Source organism: Rhea americana, unplaced genomic scaffold (genome assembly GCF_003343005.1).
Source record: "Rhea americana isolate MKP2758 unplaced genomic scaffold, rheAme1 scaffold_337, whole genome shotgun sequence".
Taxonomy (NCBI): Eukaryota; Metazoa; Chordata; class Aves; order Rheiformes; family Rheidae; genus Rhea; species Rhea americana.
In genome coordinates, this window is record NW_028186465.1 from 423,831 (window position 1) to 439,218 (window position 15,388).

At 34.8% G+C, this 15,388-nt stretch overlaps 1 protein-coding gene across 7 annotated transcripts in view; it reads right to left on the minus strand.

Annotated features, from left to right (window-relative positions):
* Positions 1 to 6,440: 6,440 nt before the first annotated feature.
* The window catches only part of BCLAF1 (BCL2 associated transcription factor 1), a 30,053-nt gene continuing 21,105 nt past the window's right edge, over positions 6,441 to 15,388 (minus strand). For 3 of the 7 annotated variants that reach the window (XM_085311266.1, XM_085311269.1, XM_085311265.1), the window contains exons 8-13: positions 15,269 to 15,353; positions 14,360 to 14,535; positions 13,035 to 13,215; positions 9,484 to 9,630; positions 6,940 to 7,149; positions 6,441 to 6,810 (exon numbers count right to left, since the gene is read on the minus strand). In XM_085311266.1, coding sequence (XP_085167392.1) covers positions 6,805 to 6,810; positions 6,940 to 7,149; positions 9,484 to 9,630; positions 13,035 to 13,215; positions 14,360 to 14,535; positions 15,269 to 15,353 — 805 coding nt within the window. In that variant the 3' untranslated portion in view covers positions 6,441 to 6,804. Of the gene's footprint in view, positions 6,811 to 6,939; positions 7,150 to 9,483; positions 9,631 to 13,034; positions 13,216 to 14,060; positions 14,227 to 14,354; positions 14,536 to 15,268; positions 15,354 to 15,388 lie in introns of those variants that run through there. The other 4 variants (XM_085311267.1, XM_085311268.1, XR_014896608.1 and 1 more) reach the window with 4 other exon arrangements.

Here is a 15,388-nt window from a genome sequence, read left to right on the forward strand (position 1 = left end):
AAGATTAGGATGGGTAGCACTTTTAGCTTCACTTAAGACACTGAAGGTAATGTAGTTTTCTGTCTTTCTGTAGCCACAGCAATACAAGAATAGAGGTTTTGGCTGTGTTAAATCAACTACGGCATCTCTCTTCAGACTCAAAGAAGAAGGAAGCAATAGTTGAAGAATGTCTTTCTGACCTCATCCTATTTCTGGAACATCTAAGCAAGTTCTGTATTCAGTTCTTCAGGTAAGGAAGTGATACTTCTTGGTAAACTGTTAAAAGGATGTTACTATAATATAGCCTTCTTACACTTATTAAAGCTTTTAAACAATCCTTTCACTGAGAGAATACACTAAGAGGCCTTTAAAGAAAAATGTACACACATACAATGTTAGTAGTAACTAGTTCATATGCTAGCACAGAGAACACTGCAAATATTCTATGTAAGAGAAAACAAACTTTAGCACATGCAATAGAAGAGTACTTACCAACAAAATAAACTCATTAGGGCAGGAGAACRTGTTTGTAAACGTGTCTCCAAGATTACAAGTTTTAAGTTGGTAACTGGTRTTACAAAAAGCTTATGCCATACATACAACTGTCATAACTGCACTGTTAAGACAGTCTGCTAATGGATTGGGGGCTAAACGGTCTGGCAGCTGCAGTCTAGAGGCTGCTCCAGAGGAGGGGAGAACCTCTAGCATGAATGCAGTATACAGTAAGACCTATGTTACCTTGTAGCATCAGATTAACTGTTTGTCCACTAGGTTTAATTATGTTGAAGGAAAGGAAGAAGTCTGTGGTCCTTTTCCCATCAGATTGCATTAATGGTGCAACAATGTTAAGGAGATAAACTTAAAAGATGATGTTTTAGGTCCCTTATCTGGTAAACTTCTGGCTAGCTCCGAGAACTAAAAAACAAGATAGCATCTGAGTTTCAACACACAAAATACCCTCAGTATCAACTACTTGATAGGATCTGATCAAAGTGAGTTCACTTCAAAATAAGTTTTGCTTTAGATATTATACTTGCTTTTAATGCAGTCTGTGTAATTTTTATCCTTCTTGCTTGTCAAGATTCCTGCTGTGTGGCTGAAGATAAATTATAAGTTGTCAAGAAAGCTGCTACCGAAACAAAGTAAGAGAGTGCTTGTGCTCAGACAGGAAACACTGGTATCTTTCTCCTCCAGATACGTAGTTACATGCTATCTGCTCATACCTATGAATTCTTTCAAAGGGATCTAATTGTAGTGTTCCTAATAACACCGCAGTTTCAGTAAAACTGGTAGGAAAATTAGGATAGATCTGATGATTATTAGACATTCTTTATTCATATTGATAGGTACATCTCAGTAGCAGTTCCTAAGCTACAGACAGTGTCCTACCCTGCAACATTTATTTGCAATGCAATTGTTAACCATCTCTTCTTGTAGTTTCAATTGTTCATAACTTGTCATGTGGATTGATCCTGTGACTAAACACAAAAAAGGAAATAGTACCAGTACATGGTGGAACATGGTTCTATCACAGTTTACCTCTTATCTTTTCTAGGCTGAAATGGATCTTACTCAGATTATAGGTCTGGATTATCATCTTCATTGTTTAAGATGGGGATGCAGCTCTGTTTTCTACAGGACTATGTTTTCCTTTTTGCTATTTTCTTAGTAATTCTTATTGCATTTGCTACTTACTGCTGTTGATTTTTTCCTAAAACTATTCAAAATGATTCTCTAGTGGAAGCCAATTTGCAGCCAACTGTAGTAAAACTGGGACTGTTTATCTTAACATAAATCCCTTCAACCTGCACTAGATTTACAAATGTCTTACTAGTGTATCTTCAATCCTTGTGATGACTTACTCTGAATAGCTTTTTTCAAAATTTCACCTAATTTCTTATTCCCCTTTGCAGATCATTCATATTGTCATGGACTCCAAAGCAGATCCTTCAGGAACTCTATTGATGACTTCCCTTCATCATGCAGCATTTACACTTGTTCCACCATTTAGCAGGTAATTCTGAGGATATATTCTTTATATGCTCTGGCACATTAGCTTAACAGCCTTTAGCAAGAGAATTGTTGACTGCTTTCTGGAACTCCAAGTAAATATCAAACTCCTATCTATATTTTTAATGTCCCCAAGCAACATACTTGACAAATGCTTCCTTCAGGAGAAGTATTCTTTCTCAGTACATTTCCTTCTTGTTGATCTGGGTCTCATGGAGCTCAAAGTTAAAATCAATTTCTTTACTTGATACCATTCACTAAAATCAGAACAGAGGGTTTTTGAACCAGAATCCTTCAAGATATTATGTATGGCATAATTCACTGCACTGCAAAACAGTTAACATATAATCAGAAGAGAAGATTGTCACTTTTAGCTCTGAAGAAAGTAAGTTGAGGAGGCAGGCAAATATATTAAGATGAGGAGGCTGACTAAAGAGGGGAACAACCCACTGGCTCAAGGGATGGAAACCTAATTTTGTGAGGAGCCTCAGCTTCCTGCTTATTTGGAAGATGGGATGTTACCTGGCTGGTACAGGCTCAGCAGACTTTAAATGCTCAAGCAAACAGCCAACCTGTCAACACAGTCAGATGCAGGTACCTGCAGGTAGTTCTATCACAAAGCTAGCAAAGGCAGGCTTCTCTAAAGTAACTGTAGGATTGAGGCAAATTTGTTTGACTACACCTGCACCAAAAGCAAACTGCTTTGGAACAGGAGGTAGCTCATACTAACATGGAGCATTTGTGTAAGTCTGCACAGCATAGATGTGGCCTGTAGCATCTCCTTATAAAGGCATTTTGAGATGAGAAATTCTGGGTACTGCTGAAGTGAAAGATCAGTTTTGGAGGTGTATCAAAGCTAGATGATGGCTGTTCTAGTAAGCACCAGCACATCATGTGTAGCTGTCCACCTTTATAGTAATACTACTGATTGTTTCTGGGAAGTAGGACAACATAATTCCAACGTAATTTTGTAATTCCAAAACAAGAAAGGGAATTAGTGCACAGTCTAGACTAACAGTGTAACCACAGGAGATATACATATATATATACACATATATATATATATGTATATTGTACCCACTGAAAAAGATGTCTGCTTTTTCTCTGAACTGCAGGGAAAACTTTGAACTTCGTAACTGCACCACTCAGAGATGAAACAATGAAACAGATTCAGAAATTACTTCACTGCTGGATAGCAATGAATGAGAATAAACTGATTAACTCAAAAATGTAGTTAAAGAGTTTATACAAGTACAAAGATTGGATTTTTCTTCTCTTTATCTAAAGACCATTATCAATAATGGTCTTCACCTTCCAGCAAGAAAATTACAGAATACACTGAACACTTCCATTCACAGCAGCCGAAACTACTTCAGAAGCATTAAGTGTTATCTTCAAAGCATGTTTTTTCTTACTAATTCCAACAAGACCAAAAAACTTACCCTTTACACTGAAGGGTGTGGTAAGTGCTGAAGCATTAGTTTTGGATTCAATAAAAAAACTCAATTCCTGTTTAGTTATTTCTTAACTATCTTTAATAGACTGTAATTTGTATCTTCCCCTTGATTATCTAAATTCTACTAATCTTAAATTGTCAACTGTCACTTTCTCTTCTGTAAAGAAGAAATTATATAATAAACTGCAATGACATTAAGCATCATGATGAAAAGGATGTACAATCTAGCCTACAAATAGGTATAAGGAAAGGASAGTATGTAAGGATCAAATGCCATTATCAATCTCTACCAGCTTTCTTCAGACTTTCACTGAGGCAGGAAGCTTATATGTATATCTTGTTAGGCAGGGACAAGATTAAGACTTTGCAACAATCCAATTTTAACTAGACCTTGATAATATAGGCTATCTGTTCTAAGGTTAGGGTAGTTAAAGCGTATCTTCTTCCTACTTGTTACTTACAGACTGATGTTACAGTTAGCTCCATTAGGATATACACTGGCATCTCAACCAAATTTATCTGGAACAAAACCTTTTCTTACACTTTCTGATTTAGCATATAAGTTTGGGAGACAAATCTTTACTAACGAGTCAAGGGAAACTTTGCCAGAAGTCAAAGGAATAATCACTTTTACATTTAAAACGGCTATTAAAAAGATGCACTATATATGTAAAAGCAGATCTGGCAACAGGGCTACAGTTTGCCAAAACATCTTCAAGCAGAAGAATTTACCTATTAGTAACTACTAATCAAGGGCAAATATTTATTCTCCTTTCTACAGAGATACTGGCAAGCCCATGGAATATGAAATACAATTTCTCAAATGCTGTTAAGATTAGTGACAATACTATGTTCTTCTGCCTTCCAGCACTTATCTAGTATTTATAATAGAGCAGCTGGTTAACTACTCCTTAACACTAAAGCCAGTAAAGGAGGCATACATTATACCTGTATTTAACAAACAAGCCTATTTTTTTTTATTATTATTATTATTTTAAGAGAAAGACATTATGCCATTCCAGTGGACAGACTAAGAACATTATTACATAGTTAACTCCAAGATGTTCTATATCTATAGCAGATTGAGAAAGAAAGTAAGTCTTACTTGATCAACTGCAGTCACTCTTTCTCTGGACTGCAACTAAATGCTTTCATGTCATTTAAGTGCCTGGGGATCCTAAAAAGTACCCTGCTTTTAACTTAAAAGCCAATATCCATGTATTTAGATATTTGTATGTAAATAATTCTAGATACAATTTCTGTATGTCAACCTAGAAAAGCTTTAGCACTTTTATTAGATGCTCAAGCTGAAAAACAGATCACTTGGTGGGTCTCATTTGCTCCACCTTCATTGAGCCAACAAAAAAGCTGCTCATGCAGTATTTCTTGTTCCATCACATTAAGTTCTCCATCCACTGTTAGCTCCCTGGTTTGACCAAATACAGAAATATTAAGAATAAGCCCTAGTAAGGTATTAGAAAAGCTGAAAGATTGTATTCTCCACAGACAACTGGGTACCTACCTGAAAGGAAGATGCRCCTTACCCTAGTTTGTATGTATAATGTTAATCTCCAAAGGTGAATATGCTTACTGATCTTATTTCACATAAACTCAAAGCAGCTTTAAAAAAAAAAAACTTTAATTTTTAAGAATTTCTGCAATTAGGAGGGAAGCATGGATTATAGTTATGAACTCAACTATTTTGTATTACTGGCTTCTACAGGAAGAACTTTACCTGTTTCACAATTGTTTATGTTTGCATAAAAGCACAATTCAAAAACTTAAAACCAACGCGCTTTGTAGCTACACTTTACTGCTATAGGTACAAATGTCCTTATTCTGGTAATTCAAGTATGTTACTGTCATCCTGAACATTCTGGATGTTAAAGGTGTACCTACCAGTACATTAAATTTTGGGGGGGTTGTTGTTTGTTTGTTTTCGAACTGTATACTAACTTTTGCTACAAATATACTAGAAGCACAGCTAGTAAGAAATCAGCATGGAAGAGAGGTAAGACTCACTTACCACACTTTTAGCCAGCTTAACTTTTAGTCTTGAGTTGAAAGTTCAGATTTACACATTGTATGAAGTGGAATGCTAAAGAAACGTAATTTCAGAGCTCTGTAATGGAATTCAGACTTTATAGAAATGTTTAGTATATTCAGAGTATCTTTAGTGAGACAGGTTTTAAAATACTTGCTTTGTTGAGGTTTTGCTTTCCTTTCCCCCGATTTCACTTAAGGCTGTAAATGTAATACAAAACTTGCTCTTGCCAGATTATATAGACTTTTTCAGGAAAATATTAAGAAATTTAAGTTAGGTTCATAAACTGGAACTGATATAAAAGGAAGGTGGATTAATACTGCCACAAATTTCTCAACTGAAGCATTCTATCAGTGATTAAGCTATCAGAGAGCTTATTATCTCTGATGGCTGAGATAATGCTATTTCATTATAAAATCTTTAGCACTGCTAAGTTACCTTCTACATAGGGAAATATATTTAATGACAATGTAAATCATTAGGTATTCATACATACACAACTAATCTGTTCTGGACCTAAATTATTAAGCTGTTTATAGGTAGTTTTATAGTAACAGTACAAATAGGGGTGCGAGCTCCAGTTTTTAAATCTGTTCAAAGTTTGCAGCCATGGTGACGTAGAAGTAAGTTGCAAAAACCGATATTCCAAAAGGGAAATAATATACTTGAAACTCACTCGAGTACTTATATACAGGTGTATTCCTCAGGCTACAGGAATATTTTGCTCCCAAAGATAGAACTCAAGCTGCTCTCTCTGGCATGACAGAATGATAATCCTGGTTTAACTTACATTTCATCACACAATGTAGATCTGATTCTTGCTAAAGCATGAGATCAACATTAATGCATAACTGCTCACAAATATAACTAACCAGTCACAGCTTAAAAATACTTCTAATAAAAAGGCAATAGATTTAGCAGTCCATTTATAAAAAAAAAGATCCTCCAAGATTTTGGGTGTGCAGAGCTGTAAGTTTACTTCAGAATAAAACACAGACATAGGGGGAGAATCAAAACTTTTAGAGTTGTACTTGACCATATATTTGGACAAAGCAGAATTACACTGCATATAACAAACAGTAAAATTTCTTAAAAGTTGTTACAAATATTTTACTTTCTACCTGTACGATCATTAACATAGTTTACTATATCAAGATTTCTAAAGGCTTAAAACAAAAAACAATCCCTCTAAACTACTTTCCAACAGTAAAATTTAAGTAAAATGCTTACATTCATTTGACAACAAAAAAACATATTAAAAATGTTGTGTGGGTGGTGCAAGAGCTGCTTTTTCAGCTAGAACTTTTTTCCAGGGTTATTCCTGTGGAAAGAAAGAAAACAGTGTTGTAAATTGTCAGTTACAAAGCTCTAAAAGTCTTTTACAATGATTTTTCACTTAATTATTTGGGATACTGCAAAGAAAACACAGTTCACCAACAGAACCGTATACCTTTTCTTCTTTGCGTCTGTCCTTTTCTTCATTGTTCTCCATTGTTTCTTCTTCATCTTCCACAATCCCATCCCCCTGGTATTTGTCATGTGTCCACTTCGGACTGCTACCTGACTTCTTGAAGTTAAAACGACCTCTGCCACGCTGGAAAGTACCACGGCCTCTTCCTCTTTTGGCCCAGTAATCTACACCATCATCTCTGTCATCATGCTACAATAACAACGCAAAGAATAAAGTTAAAAGACTTATGTAGCTCTTAAATGTTGATATTCCATATAAAATATAGGCTATACTTACAAAAGCGATCAGAGTTTTCTAACAGTTCCGATCGTAATCTATAGATTACATTATAAAGGATGTCTTTACAATTCATAGTGCTACCACTAAATATACCTTCATAAAATTTTTCTAAGCCTTTATTAGCTGCGAGTCTACTCAGCTTCTCGTGGTTGAGGTTAACAAACCAGTTTTCTTATAATTTAAGTGGTAAATGAGAGGTTACTCATTAGTTCTGAGCAGTAAATCTGTTTTCTGCTCTAGGAATATGCTTTTAAAAGATTTTAATAGTGCAGAGCTACTAATGTTCTTTATACTTATTAATGAAAAATAACAGAAGACAGTATTCAGAAACTCTGCTTCACCCACACAAAGTAGGGCAAATTTTAAATTGGCTGACTATTTAACATTAATAAGAGTTATAGGTTAAGAAGCTTAAAGTTTGCCACCTTGCTACCAAATATAGCCTTTACACATTTTGATAAATCTGACAGTTATATGTGGTATATGGACACTACAGACAATTATGCTTTTATCTAGAAGGGTGAGGGACACTTGCTTCTATTTCTACACTTTTACTTGTGATTTGGAAAGAAATCTGGGCTGTATTAAACATGCTACACCTATATAACTGTTAAAAAAACATATATTATAAGAATAGTTACAGGCTTTTTTAAAAAAAATTTAAAATAAGATGAGGAAAAACAACTACAGTTAGTCAATTCATTTCTTCTAGCTAAAGAATATATCATCGTATCTCCTTCCAGGTTTACAGGTTATAAAAGTTGATTGTTAACTGATTCAAAAGAAGAAAACAACTTTTCCACAGCAGTAGCTAACTCATGAATTGAACTAGAATGTTTTGAACACATACTACAAATAAGACTTCAGTGGTATGACATTCTTTACAACTAGGTATCAAATAATTACTCTAGTCTTCATATTTTAAAATAAAGTGAATGAATATTGAAGTTTGTCAGTTTAATTTGAGGAATAAAAAAGCTATTTAAATATAAACACATTTGAGAGCTCTTAATTTGCATCTGCTTTGCTTGCTAAGTATTGAACAAGTTTACAATCCTGTATGTTTTTAAATATTATAACTTCTCCATCATACCACCTCAATAAAGTTCTTCAGTAAGAGCAGCTATCAATCTAGAACTTCAAGTAAGGATCATACAACAATTTCCAGCCTCTGTTCAAGTGTAAGATAGATAGTTATAGGTTAAGAAGAATCAAGTTTAAGTTCTGACAAGAAAGTGTTCTGAATCTTAATACCAAGTAAGCTATAATTCCTAGGTCTCCTGTTCAGACCAATACACATTTTAAAGTATGCAAGCTTTCTTGGATATTCAGTTTTACCTAACTGAAATTCTGGTCTAATGCATACAGCTGTATTCTAGTACTCTAGTTATGTTTGCACTAATGGCAAATGCTGAAAGGTCGAAGTATTTTAGTTCTACTACATATACACATACAGTATTTAACTTCCTTCTGAAGCTATCACTGGAGCCTGTTTCGTAAAAATATCCTGACTAAAATCACACTTTTTCTTTGATTACCTGCTAACATATTAGAAAAAAACTAATGCCACAAAGGCATTTTTTTCCCCCAATAGTAAAATGATCTACTTAACAGCTTGTATTGTTAGGAAAGTCAACTGGAACAGAGGCTACCTATTCAGTATACTAAACTACTTACTGGGCAGCTACACTGACAGCCCTCCTTTCACTATCAAGATGTGGAAAAAATCCTCCTTGGTTTGGGGAATTTTATTCATTTGTTTTTTTCTAAATGACTATCACACTACTTAACTGAGAGCAGCAGGGCTGTTGATAGCGACAGCCCACATCCATCCACAAATACTGCCAGCTTTTCCTGATTTTTCACTTTTGCAGATTTCCAGACAGATGTATACAAAGCTTCAGTGCCATTTAGAAATAAAACCAGGAAAGTAAACAGTGCAAATCTTTTTGGTTTTAAACTTGTTTTTAATAATTTAGTCCAAGTTTACCTTCCTCCCCATCTCACTGATAAAAAAGCAGTTTGGGGATGAATTCTGTCTCAATCTTCAGTTATTGCCAGCCTGTTGCAGAAGGATGCAAGAGAAACAGAACTTGGCACTACAGGAATTCTGATGCTCTCATGCATACATAACTAAAGGCATTGAGAGCTACAATGAGTGTAGAAACAATCTCCTTCACATCAGATATAAAATGCACTTCGAGAAAACAAACGCATGCGTAAGATAAAGTTCTCCACACCCACCAAGAAGTATTTCTTGCTTTTTGGAGTATATTCAGGATCCCATTCCTCTTCCTTCGGTCTCTTTTGAAAAGTAGTATTTGAATTGCTGGGACCAGTATTTGTTCCAGCAAAAACTCCTCTGGCTCTTCCTCTGCCCCTAATTCGAAACTGATTAACGAAAATGTTATTTAATCCATTCACATAAAGCCACAAAGCAAAAAGTCAAGCTCTGTATTACTCAAAATGCTTTTTCTGTTCTTAATGAGAACACACGTATTTGTAAATCGAGATAGTATGTGAATTTTWAAAAGTAATGTGCATTTAAGCATTCATTTTGAGATAACAATTCTCTTAAGCTTAAAATCTGAAACATTTGCGATTTGGTATAAATTTATCCACAACCGCCAAAAAAGAGATCTCCTTTGACTCCTAGTAAAACAGTGTGTTGCAACAAAAAGCTCAGAAGAGAACTTCTAAAGCTGTTCACAAACAAAAAATAGCTAGAAAAATTAGACTGGGGGGGAAAGACTTTTGGAGATAAAATAAGGCCCTATCATTTATGGAGTCATTCAGTCCTATCTGTTATGAGGGTGTAATTCTAGAATAAATATGTATGAATTGCGCAATGCTAGATTAAGTGTGTCCACTTAGCATTACCCATAAAATGGGTAACTGAGATACAAAGCACTTCACTCATTTGAAATTTAATTTGGCTTAAGCACCTTACTCAGAAAATAAGCAATACATACTACATGAAATAACGATGCTTAAAGTTAAGTGTCTTAAATGTGCTTCTTTACAATTAATTAATAGGATGTTAAAATACTAAGTTTAAAAATAGTCTCAAATAGGAAGATATTATTGCTTGACTCAGAATATGCAAAAAAGTAATATCCTCAGTTTCCTCTGCACAGACATCTTAAGCTGTTAGTGTTTTCCATAAGCTAATCTAGATAACCTCCATTTGAGAGGAAAAGAAAAATTAGCTTGGCAAGAGCGCTAAAACTTGTAGTTACTAGAGAACATGCTTTCCATAACCAGCCTAGCTATGGTCTTCAGATGTAACTATACAAAACARTATGACTGGAAATTAATTTCATTTGGAAAAAAAAAATTAAGCATCAAACAAAAAGCAGCAAGTAATTAACCTGAAAAGAGTATAATCTACACCTGTTCCCATTCAGTTCCAACACTCCCCCACCCAGTGTAGAATTTATAAAGGACAGCTTTAACAGTACTTCGAAATAGACTAAAAACAGTCCAGTAAAGAACTCACAAGATCTATCAATATACTGCAGGCAAACAAAAAAAGAATTGCTTTAAGAATCGTTTAGAAAGTGACAGGTAAATTCCTAAAGAAAATGGTACAAAAATAAAAACTAAGTGTTTGATTTCCAATAGCTTTAGAACTTTTACAAAACTAGGGCACAAAGAGCAGTATCGCAGTAGGCAAGAAAAGGATGTAGAAACAAAGTGGAGACAAGACTATAAAAAATCCCAAGTATTTCTTGGTATTAGATCCTATGACTGGATTCCCTCAAAGGTGTCTAGGGCTTTTGAAGTTATCTTTCAGGCAAAGAAGTATGGGAGATGAACCCAGTACTGGACTACCTCTATAGGTCTATTCATTGTAGAGACTACCACAAGAAGTAAATGGTACTTTTTCCTATAGAAAGAGAAAGCTCCTTTTACTCAGAGCATTCACAGACAAATTCCTTTAGGAGGTGGATACTAAAAACAATGTCATTAAAAGAATTTATATTTCTGTATTTCTACTTCAAATATTTCTACTTCATAATATTTATGGTTTTCTATTCTGTACAAAAATTCCCAAATTAACAATTAGGTCTAAATATATTACCAAGTATTAGTGAAAATCAGTACTAATTTAACATGAAATCTTCATTTCCATTAAGATCTCTCCTATCTAGCCAGCCACTCTCTCCCAACATAGCCTCTATAAAACAAGAAGTTTTTGTTGCAAATCAAGACATGTTCTTTACTTCAAAACCAAAGCAATACTTACTGGATGCAGTAACTATTAGTCCTGGGTCACAAAGACACTTCTATACTAGCCAGTCTATATCTTTCAATCCTAACCAGTCTGTAATCTTAAACAGAAGGTTTAAGACAGCAGGTTGGCCTGTTTAGACTCTTGTTCCACTACAATTTGTTTGATGAGCCTGTGGGTGTGACTATATATGTCATTAAGGAACAGTAACCACTTATTATTGCACAGTCAGTATCAGCAGTTACCAGTAGTCAAAAATAGCAGATGCTTATTAAATTTACAATTCACATAGATCCAAATTACATGTAGAGTAGCATCCTTTTCATTATACATACAATTTAGTTTTATAAAGCAGTAAGGCTTTCCAGTAACTAAAGAATTTTTCTTCAACTTGATTCTCTTAAAGAAAGGAGAGAGTTTTTGCGTTCTCTGTTTTAACTCAGTGCTACTAGCTTGTACTCCCAGGGATCATGCTGACGTCATACTTGACATCTACCCTGCTGAAGGATTTGTACATTTAGGCCATAGGACTATTCAGCGTAGTTACAGAATTTTTTTCCTCTTTTCTCATTAAGTATTTTTAATCATTATAAATAATTTTGAACTTTGAGATTTCCCTCAAAGTAGCTTTACCTTTTCAGATACAAGATGCAAAGCTTAAGTCCGCATTGCACAATCCAGGTGCATTTCAGAGACACTTTTATATGTAGTTCAAAACATTCCTCTATATGACTACAAACAAAATTCAATGTATATTTGTATCAAACATATCTGCACCAAGCAATGCCTTTTCGTGTTGTTCAACCTTAATTATGTGCTACGTGAAGAATTGAGAAAATGAAATTACTCTCGCCCACTGAGTCAGGCTGTCATTTTTATCTTGCGAACAGAACTTTAAGATATCACTTGTTGTCTATGTTCCTCATCTTTACAAGGCCTCCTCTCTGTTTCTTCATCCTTCCTAATGCTTCTACTTTTCCCAGTTAAATATTAGCAAATTACATTAACATGCAATTTTACCTTTTAATTGATTAGTGTAAAAATATTTTCTGAAGACCATGGTGGTCAGTATGGCACTCCAACATCACAAYGCTAAAATATATTGCAGAGCTAAATTAGTAAGCTTTCATGCTCACTGTTGCTAGTCCAGGCCATTCTGAGAACACACTGGAAAACAACAGCAAACATACCATCTTCTCTCCTTAATACAGCTGTCTTAAGGTTAGTTAAATTAAATGTACACAACAAGCTGCAGACATCTACTGAAAGGAGGGCAAAAATCAAACTGAAAATGATGGGGAAAAATAGAAGCTGCAGGAAGTGAGAGGCAATACATTGCAGGACTTTATACAGTAGTTAAATTTAAGATTCTCCCAGCAAATTACATAATTGCAAAATAGCAAGGAATACACAAGATTTTTTTTCACTCATTGTCTCTAACATTATTTTATCACACCTTTACACACTAAACGTAACTGCTGTTGGACACTGTTAGAAAAGATCTGTCTTTAATAATATTGCATTCACAATTTGGGGGAAGAATAGGAAAATAGCAACTTACAAAGGTTCCTCTTGGCCTGTTGACTCCTGCAAAACTGGAATATTCTTTCTGCTCATGGTGGGTTTTGAACTCTTCATCTCTTTCCTTCTTGGTATCCTTTTCTTCTCGAGAACTGGATGAGGAAGAAGATGGAGAAGAAGATGGGGAGGATCGAGAACGGTCTTGCTCTCTTTTTTGTTTACTGAAAAATAAAAAGATATACTGTGTGCTATTTTAAAAGTACTATAGTCTGTAACACACTATACTAAAAAGGGGTCTCTGCTTATATTTTATGAAAAAAACCTATCTCCCCTTCTGGTTATAAGGTCACGTAAGTTACGTATTTCAGATGTTAAGGTGAAGTGTAATTTCACTTTCCAGCCTCCTCTTACACATTGAAATGCATTACATGTACACTATTGCTAACAAGTTGGAAAGCAGCAGTCTGCAAACTGCAAAACAGTTTTTTTAATACAATTTGATGCCATGAAGAGGCTCTGCTATAAAATCTGCCTTTCTTCTGAGGCAGAACAACAGAAATCAAAGGGAAGAAACCCTCAAGGCAAAWTTTTTACAATAACTACATAATTCAGTTTGCACACTGTTGAGAAGCAGATATGGCTTGGGCTTCCCTATGTAGATGCCTGTACAGAATTAGCCAGTGGAAGATAATGTGGATACCAAAATCAGAAAGGATGGGAAAAAGAAAGCATAAGTAAAATTTCATTGTATACCCAGTATAAAGCAGGAAAAATACCCTACAGTAAGACTTTCAGTAACCCCATAGTGGCACTAATTCGACCCGATTTACAAGATTTTAATGTAATATCCAAAGGACAGTCATACCTGAAGCACTCTTACCACTGCTACACAGTATCCACTGAAACATGCTAATATTTGCCTTAAAAACAGCCCACTGGCTTTAGAAAGAAAATAAACACTCCCCTTCTCACCCATGTTAAACCTAAATATCAATAAAATTCTCATATTCTGGGTGTTATGAGTTGAAAAAGTGCGGAATCAAGCATAACGAACCAAAGTTCTTACACAAACTGTTTATAGAAATGTACTGCATTGAAGTCCAACCTCCTGATGTAGCCTGGATAATAGGACAGATTAATTTGTCATTTTTTTTTTCAGTGTTAGCTTGCTATTCCAAAGTTTTTGTCCTCATCCACCATAAGCCGTGTAAAAGACAGATAATACATTTTTGCTGTAAAACAAATAATTTTAATTGTTTAAATTTAAATATTCCATTACACATTGAAAATTGAAAGCAATTAAGCTTACAATTACAAAAGGCTAATTAGAGGCTAAAAACCTACACAGTGACTTCAAATATTTACCTGTCATCTTTGTAAGATTTGTAATCCTTGTAATCTTTTGCAGTTTTCTCCTGCTTTCTTGACCCACTGGATTCCCTGGAACCCTTTGAGTCTCCTCGTTCCTTACTTCGCTCTTTTCTACGGCGGTCAATGTCGTGCCGAAGATCAGCAGAGTCACACCTTAATTTTTTGTCTCCCTGCAAGTGAAAATATATTTCAAGAACAAGATTAAGTTAAACATCCAGAGGACGATCTAAATTAAAAGGCAAATTATACCTCAAATTTCTAAAAGACAAGATAGGATTTACCTAGTTTTCAAAACACTCTTCAGCATGTAAGCTGACTTCTAGTGAAAGCCTTTTACATGCAATTGTTTGGTCTAGAAAGAGAAAGCTAAGCTAAAAATTTGGCAAAGAAATTAACTTTTGAGCAAGCGTTCCAAACAAGCCAACGCAAGACCTACTTTTTGATGTAAACAGACTTTAACACATGGTTTAAGAAGATAGGCAAAAGAAAAGTATACTTGGGTAACTGTTTTTAGCACAGCATAAGCACCTTATCCGTCCAACAATACTACTCACTGAACACCTCAGTATTTATTTTTTCTCCTATTATTTGTCTTTAGGCAGTTTAGTACCACAAAATGGACTAAGAAAACATCCAAGAGAAGAAAGGAACAGTGGGAGATTTGACCTTATAATGCCACACTATCAACAAAGCAGAATCTCACACTGCATAAACTGATTTCTTGTCATTGTGTTTTTATTTAAAGATTAAAAAAAAAAAAAAAGTTTAAATCAAAGTACTCCATGCACTTTAAATACAAACTATTTTTTTGAAGATTTATATACACACACAAAGTTCAGATTCAAAGGGAAACACATCAAATTAAGATTAGAAATACAGCTAGAATGTTTACTGAGAACCTACTTTTTGACTTTCTTCTTTAAAGCCTCTCTCTTCACCTGCTAAACGGGTGTGCTTCCTCAGGGCACTTGGAGAGATGTCAATCCTCCTAAATGTAAAATAAAAGCAGTGTCTAGCCATATG